The sequence below is a fragment of the Chenopodium album genome, chromosome 23 (assembly GCF_948465745.1).
Source record: "Chenopodium album chromosome 23, dcCheAlbu1.1, whole genome shotgun sequence".
Lineage (NCBI taxonomy): Eukaryota > Viridiplantae > Streptophyta > Magnoliopsida > Caryophyllales > Amaranthaceae > Chenopodium > Chenopodium album.
Genome location: NC_137856.1, coordinates 11,351,741 through 11,361,525, shown reverse-complemented (window position 1 = coordinate 11,361,525; position 9,785 = coordinate 11,351,741). Strand labels below are relative to the sequence as shown.

The following is a 9,785-nucleotide window of genomic DNA, read 5'->3' as shown; positions in this document are numbered from 1 at the left end:
GTCTTATCACTAATAATAGAGTACATTTTATAAGCAAGAAACTCGTACAATCAATTTTTTTGTTCATGTTATTGTTTGAATTGTTTTTTGGTGTTTATAGAGCCACAAGAACGGGGGTGAGAATTGATCCCAAAATCTCTTGAGATCGGGAGGGAAGCTCTAACCACTTGAACTATCCCTCACTCTCTTATTGTTTAAATTGTTGACATAAGAAAGTCACAAATTAACAATCATTATATTTTCTATAAGGACTACTACAAACACATAACTGGTTAGAGAAGAAAACCATTAATTCCAATGGAGAAAGGTTATTCGCATAATATAAGACTACAATAAGTTTTTGGATGCAAAAGAAAGCACCAAAAGTCACAACTATGTCTGTAGAAACACTAAACAACAGATCACCAAGTACTACTCGTAGATGAAAGGTGAGCTTTAGGCATCCTGCTTGCAAAACAACAAACGGATGCGCAAGCTAGCATGTCAGCTAGAAGTTCACTCTAGTTACAAAAATATCAAGAAATAATTAGTTGACTCTAAGGTCAACCACTTTCGTTAGAGAGATAAAAAGAGCAGGATTGTATATTTGTATAAATGACGCCTCATACTCGTCCTTGTAACCAGTAGCCTCATTTCAGGAGTCGGTAGGAAATGGTAACCTCAACTGCCTCCTTCATTATGCTAATTCTTTAGCTCCCCACCAATCCACCATTGAATCCACTTGATATTGGTCGACACCTTAAACTTGATTTGATACAATATCTATTCTGTTAAAACTTAATAATAATAGACATCAATTGATTATCATCACTGGAAAAGGGAAATAAAAAAAATAATAATAAAAACGAAAAGCTTGCCAAGTGATGAAGTCACATAACAATTGCATCAATGAGTTGAAATTCACCAAAACAATGTGATTCAGAATCTTCTACATCATATTTGGAGCAGATAGAAACGTGGAGTTTGATTTGACCATGATTAATGAAAGGATGAAGTCCAAGTTCAAGAAAATGAAATTTTGAATCTTTCTTCCAAATAAGAAGGAATAGATGACCTTCTATATGAAGAAATTGTACTTTGGACTCAATCAGAGGAGCATACTCTTTACCAATCAAACCCATACTAGCACATGACTTTCTCGAAATTTTTTTGAGAGTCAAGTCAGAAATGCATATACAACCATCATCCCACCATACAAAACTCTCATCAACTACAAACGCCTTTGGTTTCGAACAAATTAGTTTTTTCACCTCTATTGAAGAACTCCAACTTTTTTCTTTGAAATCATATGCAAACATAAAAGTTGAAGACTTATAAGGCACATAAATAAGCTTATTTGTTTCTGTGTGTGCTGCACATAAACTAAACTCTTTCAAGTTCACACCCGGTGGACAAGGCATACACTCCCATTTTTGCAAATTCTCCACCGATGCATCCTCAAGAACGTCGCCTAATGGCAAGGAAGAGTAGGGAGATGTCATATACAAAGGCGAGACAGAACCAACGAAAATTAAACTATTGCCAACAACAAAGGGAAATGGTTTGCATCTTTCTATAGTTAAGTCGGGACAACGTTCCCAATTACTATCTCTTATTCGAGTATTAATCCGCCACACAAGTTTACTCCCACGGGCAGGGGAACCACACAAGTAAATATAGGGTGAAACCGCAGCACATGTCAAACAATGATCATATAGCATTATAGGATCACCTGGTTCAGGCTCAATAAACTTATGTAGCTCAATCGTCATCTTTTGTTTCTTATAGTTATCACCACCAGAGGAATTTAGCAAAGTGCGATACCAAATGAGATTCTCCTCAACAGGATTATAAACACGTAAAAATACCTCCTTAGATGAAGGAATATTACTAGAAGACGACGCCATATTTGTTGTTGAACAAGAACAATATGGAACCTATACGAAGTAGCACACTGATGCCCTGCAACAACAAAAGTTATACAAGTCAAATAATCATTTTACTGTCAACAATCCATTAAAATCACGAGTAATTAAAAATTGGATTAGAAGATTCTAAAGAGGAGCAGTAGAAACCCTAGCATCACTGAAATTTGGCCCCAAAATAAAAAATTAAAAAAAAAAAAAAAATTGAAAAATTCACCAGGTATCAACAAAAATAACTACTAGAGCAATTTGGAAAAAAAATAAAAATTGTAAAAATTCACAAGTATCAACAAAAACAACTACTAGAGCAATTCGGAAAAAAAAATAAAATTGTAAAAATTCACCAAGTATCAACAAAAACAACTACTAGAGCAATTCGGTATAAAAATAAAATTATAAAAAATTCACCAAGTATCAACAAAAACAACTACAAGAGCAATTTGGAAAAAAAAAAAAAATTGTAAAAATTCACCAAGTGTCAACAAAAACAACTACTAGATCAAATTGTAGTAAAAAAAAAAAAATTGTAAAAATTCACCAAGTACCAACAAAAACAACTACTAGAGCTTTGGAAAAAAAATAAAATTGTAAAAATTCACCAAGTATCAACAAAAACAACTGCTAGAGCAATTTGGGAAAAAAAAAAAAAAAAATTGTAAAAATTCACCAAGTACCAACAAAAACAACTACTAGAGCTTTGGAAAAAAAATAAAATTGTATAAATTCACCAAGTATCAAGCAATTTGGGGGTAAAAAGTGCAAAAGTAAAGAATGAGAGAGGAGTCACAAATACGCACCAGTCCGCAGTTTTGAATGGCAGTAAGTGTCTACGGCAGCACGGAAACAAGAGGAGAGGGACTGGGAGTGGCAGCAGTGGCCGGCAGGCGGCGTCGCGGCGGGACAGGTGAAAGAATTAGCCAAGTTTTTTTTTCTTTTTTGACAAAAGAATTAGCCAAATTTGTGGATGAGAAATCCCCAAATAGCCTTCAGGTATTATTTCTAAGATTGCAATTACCTAGGAGAAACAACTATACACACCCAACTATACACGTTTTGAAAAGAGATCCGTTTTCAAACCGATCAGTATAGCCCAAACTCACGATCCAATTAGGACTCAAACTATTTTCAACCTAAACCCGTTTTTAATTGACTAAACCTGTTTTCGAATCGATCTGATTCAACCCAAACTAATTATGACCCAAACCAATTATAACACAACCCAATTTAGACCCGACCCGAATAAAAACCGCAATAAAAAAAAATAAAATAAAAAAACAAAAAAACCAAACTGAATTGACCCGATAATTTTCAAAATCGACCCGCTAATAATTTCAACCCGTTATAACCCGAAACGATAAACCCAACCCAAAACTGAACCGTTTACACAAATTGACACCCCTACATAGGAGAAACAACTATACACATACCACGTTACCAATGGTTTTGTTTAGGGATGGCAACGGGTCGGATTTAGATCGGATCCAGATCTGAATCCGTTTTTATACTCGAGATCCAGGGTCGATCCGGATCCGTTGGGTATGAAAAACGGAATCCATATTCATATTCGTTGGATCCTACGGATACGGGTCCAAAACAGATTCGTAATGAATCTTATTGCCCATTTCACCTATTTTAAATAAGGATTTTTTGACTATTTCATTGCTACCAATCAAAACTTTTATTTTACTAGTCGTTGGAGCACGCGCGTTGCGCGTGCCCCCCGACGGCAAGATAAGTAAAATTCGTAGTTATGTTCGGTTGTTGTGATATTCGTGGTTGTGTTCGGGTTTTGTAATAGCAAGGTAACATGAATTTGTAAGTGCTAAGAAGGAGTAGTGACAAAGTTTCTATGGGGAAATATCTATGGAAAAACAATTGTTATAAGTGAAGTTATCTAGAATTTGTTATAGTTTAAAGATTTTTTTTAAAAAAAAAAAATACTATTGTTTTAGATATTATTTTATAATACAATATAGTTTCTTATTGATAAGTACCTAAATAAATGATTGTGATAATAAGGAGTATAAGGAAATGCAACACTAAAGGATAAAGTTGTGTAAAATGGATTAAATGTAAAATATGCGAAAGAATTGTATATTTGTTTGTTAGACTTTTTGAAGTAGAAAATTTTCGAGTGGTTCTTCTATTGAAAATTTTAGTAGTTAGAGTTTGTAATCAATATGGAATGTATAAAATGAATGAGAAATATCATATGTGTATATATTAAAGTTTATTTATTGGTTATTTATGTATAAATCATTTTATGTACGATTTTTAGATAATACGGTTGGAGGGAATAACTTTATACTTTTTTTATTTAAGTTTATAGTCGTTGGAGCACACACTGTGCCCGTGCCCCCTCCCCCCCGGTAGGATATATAACATTAGTGGTTGTGATTGCGTTTCGTAGTTTGAGGAGTTATTAACATAATGATTAGGGGATCTTATTTGTATGGTAGTCACTAACTTAGTTTTAAGTTCTTCCAATCTCTTCTCTCTTCATAACCTCTCTCTTTTATTAATTCCTTGCCTTATGTATTTTCCTTTTCTATTTATCCTTGCTTTTTTTCACCTTCTTAATCCTTTTTTCTCCTTCCTATCTACTCTTCTTGTATAGTTTTAACGGTTTATGTAGACACCTAAAAATGTCTCCCCAAAACCAAACCCGATGATGAACAACCTTTCACCGCCATTATTGGTCGGGTTGAGTATGTAATCTCTAGAGTGCTTAAATCCATGTTCATTCCCAATTCATTTCATAAACCAACCCAATTTATAGCCCATTTTCCCAAACCATAAATTATTTCCTCTTTTCGTGCCTTTAAACCCAAAATAATTCATTTCGTGTCCATTAAAATCATTCATTTCGTGTCCTTTTTATAAAATGTTTAGACCAGTTTATTTTGGTCCATAATATGGGTCCAATTATTGAATATTTGGATGGGGATTTAAAAGAGCTTTCCAACGATATATTATAAGCCCAAATCCGAGTTATAACGAATAAGTTATGGCTAAAACACTACAAGAAAAATGGTTTTTCGTAGCGATTATTTTGTATCGATTGTACATTCGCTACAATATGCAAGTATGTTTGTGAAATAATTAAGGAAGTCGTATCATTTTACAATCGCCATGGTTTTCCCATATAAAATCGATACGGAAAACATAATAATGCATATCAACACTATTTTTACACATTTATATAATTTTGAGAAATCGTATCATTTACAATCGCCACTTAATCCCAAAAATCGATACGAAAAGCATTTTCTACACTATATATATAAATATTGTTTGACAATGAATACATAAAATATGGCATAGCTTATTGGTGAAACATTTAATATAAGAGTTTAAGGTTGCATGTTCGAATCTTGTAAAGATCATATGCATGTTATTTTTTTTTTTAAAGAAAATGAGTTCAACATTTATAGCGATTGTAATCGCTACAATAATCACCACGATTGGATGTAGTTTTTCGTATCGATTATTGAGGCCAACCCCAGCGATATTGAAAACCACTACTAAAGGTTAAGGCAACGGGAGATATTGTATCGAATGACCATTCGTTGGGAAAACTTTTTGTTGTAATTACAATCAATACTAAAGGTTAAAATAATCGCTATGAAAAGGTTATTTTCTTGTAGTGAAATACTAAACTGAGTCCAAACCGAACATAAGCCCACCTTACCTACGACCCAATGACCATGTGGAGGGTCCAAAGGCTTAAATCCCACTCCTAATCCAATTAGGATTAATTAGAAGCTTCTATAAGTTTCTAAAATATCTTAATTATCCTTTTTGAAAAGATTATATTAAAGAATTTTAAATTGAATAAAACTTTTCTTTTTGAAAGTCCTAATTCTATTCGAATTGAAAGACGTTCAAAGATAGTCAGATATTATTTTCGTGATTAATAGTTTTTATCTAATTCTTATATGGTTGGATAGCTCTTGAAATTATATTTCCAATGATATATTATAATATTAATTACGAGCTATAACGAAAAAGATATGATTGAAATACCAAACTCTATCCAAAACTGACACCGTCTCACTATTTCGGTTGTATCTTTTATTCTACAAAATATTTTAATCTGATTCTAATTGGGTTAGAAAGTAGACTTCAAGATATTTTCAACGATATCTTATTCATCTTATTCCGATTTCTAGATCAAAAGATATGATAAAAACAAAAACCGCAAAAACTGTTGTCTATCGCAAGAGTTTTATCCGATTCGAATTCTTATCTCTTCTTGATTCGACCCCTCTTTTTTCCTTATAAATAGAGGTCATGTCTCCCCTTTTTCAATCATCAACAAGCTTGATCACCAAATTATTCTCTCTTCCTCTCTTCTACACCAAAAATTATTCTCTCTTCCTCTCTTCTACACCAAAAATTATTCTCTTCTCTCTCTCATACTCCAAACCTTAAACTTATATTCCTCTCTACATTATTCATCCCTTAAGCACTCCAAGGAGTCCATATAATACCCGAAGTTCTATACTTAAACCAAGGCGTGAAATCTACAAATAACTGAGGGTTTGGGCCAAATTAAATCTACATTTATTTAATTTAATCTCCATTTTATTTATATTTATTGAAGTTACTAACAATTTATTCATGATGTAGCAAATTAAAGGAACGCGCGGAATGTGATTAATTATTTAATTTAAGTACTTATTTTATTTTATTTTATATTGCTAGTATCATGAATATTATTATTATTTGATTTGACTAACGTTATTATTGTTATATTGCTTCCAATATTAATGTTTATTTTATTATTACTTATGATCACGATATTGCATGTTTAAAGGGAATATGTAATTGAATATAACGCTTAATAAGATAATTCGGACAACCGGTTTAGGTTCCTTTTTAATTTTGTTATTTAATCAAGTGATCACCAATATTTTAGAATTATGTGTGCATTAATATTCAACCAATTTAGCATAATAATAGTTTGGAGCAAATTGAATCTTTGTTTGCATGCCTTTGAGATCGCAGGAATACTTTTCACTGAAAGAATCGAGTAGAGGCCAATACGCGCGAATGTGACTCCATGACTCACTTCGTACCATCATCCCCGATCCTCCTTTCGTGGTTCCGAACCATATGGAGTTAGTAATCTCATGGATTATGAATGGGGTGTAACCTTCACGGGTCAATCGTTATTGCTTATCGTTGTCCCTTTATTCGTGGTTGCCTTTTATGATTTGTGAACGGTTTACAAGCTCCTTAAAAACTTGTTGGCGGCTCCCTACTTTCCTTGTCCCTAATCGTTGTCCTTAATCGTAATGTCAATTCCCACTTCCTAAGAGTGCCAAGCATATTCATACCATGCTTTTACGTAGGCGCACTTCAAACGACGCCTACAGTTTAGTAAGCCTTTCTCTCTCTCTCTCTCTCTCACTCCTTTCCTTTTTTTTTAATTTCCTAAAACTCTCATCGCCTCTTTCTCGGTCTCTCTGTCCCTCTACTCCTTGCTCCTTTTAAATGGCCTTTCATTCTCTTGGCCACCCTCTCTGCCTCTTGACCCTTCTTTCTCTCTCTCTCACTTTATCCCCCAACATGCTCTTTACTCTTAACTTATGGCATTGCTTTTCTCTATTTCTCTTTTAGCATGCTTTCCCTCTCTTTCATAACACTTTTATCTCTCACCCCCTCGACCCCTCCCCCCTTTCTCGGCCTTGCCTTTGCTCCCTTTCTTTGCACCTTTGTCTCTCAACCCCCTCTCTCTCTCCCTCTCTTCTCTCGACAATGCCTTCTCTATCTATCTCCTTCTCTCTCCGGTTTCTTTTCCTCTCTCTTTCTTTCCTAGCCCCCTCTTTCTCTCTCGGCCCCTCTATTCCTTTCCCATCCCCCTCTTTTTTTTCTCTCCTTCACCTCCTATTTCTTACTCTCTACATCTCTTTCTCGCCTCTCTCCAATCTCTCTCACTCCTCTCCTTCTCCCCCTTCCAATCTCCTAACTTTATCTTTCTAAAGTTATCTATAACTATGGTTGCACATATATTAAAAAGATCTCTCTCTCTCTCTCTCTCTCTCTCGTATGGTCATGCAAACCCCAAAAAGTATTGTGTATGGAGCGCGCACGTTGCACACCCCCAACTTTGTACACGTAAATTTGTAGATGTGTTTTTGCACACATTTGTTTTATTGTTTATTGTATGTGAATTGAATTCAATTAACTTGCAAGAAGCCAAGAGCTAATCACTGAAATGTGATTGCGCATTTTTTTAAAAAAGAATCTAAGCAAGTATTGTCATGTTCTTACTCTAAACTGTTTCTCCTTCCTTCCTTTATTTTCCAAAACTCTCTATTTCTCATTCTTAAGTCTTTATCTCTTTCTTCTCCTTTCTCCTTTTTTATGACTTCAAAACTTTTTTATGACTTCAAAACTTATAGGTCCCTCTCTAGTGTATGGGTATTTATGCAAACTAAAGGAAGTAACTTCTTATGAATCTAGCATGAATCTACCTTAAAGGTTGATTTATTTGTTTAAAATATAGTATTAATTAATCAATTTGAATTTCTACATAAAGTATCTCAATACCTTGTAAATCTTAAAACTTAGTTGATTTTAAATCAAATAGTTATACAAAGATATAATTTCTCTACTAACTACTACAATCAACTTGAATTTCTACGCAAATTATCTCATTATCTACCTTATAAATTTGTGTGTGTGCGTGTTTTTCCCTCTTGTATTAAATGTATTATTAATCAACTTGATATTAACCTCTTTTCTCCCAAAAAAAAAAAAACAACTTGATACTTAACCTCAAGAACAAAGATATAATTTTTCTACTACAAGCACAGTACACATATTGAAGTTGAAAACAAGTATACATTATGCTCATATATTCACTTATATGCTCTTGCATTACTTCATCATTTACGTATCTAATTCTATCCATTTCTACAATCTAAAGCTATAAATTAAATACTACTCGTACTACAAATGAAATTAAATCCCATAACCTCAACCTATAACACCATCACCATCTCACACATGCTTCATCTACCATCCAAGAGTTGCTAGAGTACTGATGGTTGTATCCTTGTCTTCTTGGCGCCTTTAAGCACGTGCTCCACTCCTACAAGATTACCATATAATCATATATACATGAAGACATGGTTTATGCCACAGAACAATGGATCTTGAAATCCTCACAAAATGATTTGGGGTCGGCTAAATGAATCCTCATAACGAATCGTACGATATAAAGAAAAGTACATAACAAAATAATATTTTGAAAGAGTTTGAAAAAATGTGAGTGAAGAAGACAATTTACAAGTCATGAACTATACACATAAGCAAACATTGCCTTTAAAAGACGCTTCAAACCCAATTAACCAAAGCCCTGCTCTTGTTTAAAGGTTAATTTGAAGAGAAAAGGCTAAAAAGAGATGAGATATCTGACATCTTAATTGCTCTAAAATTGCTTAGCTTCCTGAAATCAATGCCACTACAATTGACTAAAGCAAAACATAAGCTACCAAGCATGTTTCCTTCTAGACTATTTAAACCCGCAATGATTTGTCTCAATAGCAAGATGATCAATTCACCACAAACTTGTTTTACACTGCAAATAGAGAGTCTAATTAAGGAATGGACTACATTATAATTGTTACTGCATACATTTTATTGCAATTATCATTGTAACCATCTGAGAGCTGGCAAAATTTAGTACACGCACAAATGGTCACAAAATGATGAAAGCACATTAATTTGCAGTACCTTCAAATTCCATTTCCTTTTTCCAAGCTCATTATTGGGGTGAGGATGAAAGGCACTTCCATCAACTAAAGCATTTCCCATCTTCCCACAAAGCACTTCAGTTAATGTCTAGTCTAGTCTGATGTCAACATATGA

The 9,785-nt window shown here is 33.7% G+C and overlaps 1 protein-coding gene across 1 annotated transcript; it reads right to left on the bottom strand.

Annotated features, from left to right (window-relative positions):
* Positions 1-272: 272 nt before the first annotated feature.
* LOC145608296 (uncharacterized) lies at positions 273-3,255 on the bottom strand. The gene is made up of 2 exons (XM_081663913.1): positions 2,702-3,255; positions 273-1,941 (listed from the first exon to the last, which is right to left on the bottom strand). Exon 2 carries the CDS (start codon positions 1,884-1,886, stop codon positions 870-872), a length of 1,017 nt encoding a protein of 338 aa, XP_081520039.1. The 5' UTR covers positions 1,887-1,941; positions 2,702-3,255; the 3' UTR covers positions 273-869.
* Positions 3,256-9,785: the final 6,530 nt, after the last annotated feature.

Coding starts and splice junctions, on each gene's coding strand:
- LOC145608296 (XM_081663913.1), bottom strand. CDS start 1,886: ATGGCGTCGTCTTCTAGTAATATTCCTTCATCTAAGGAGGTATTTTTA.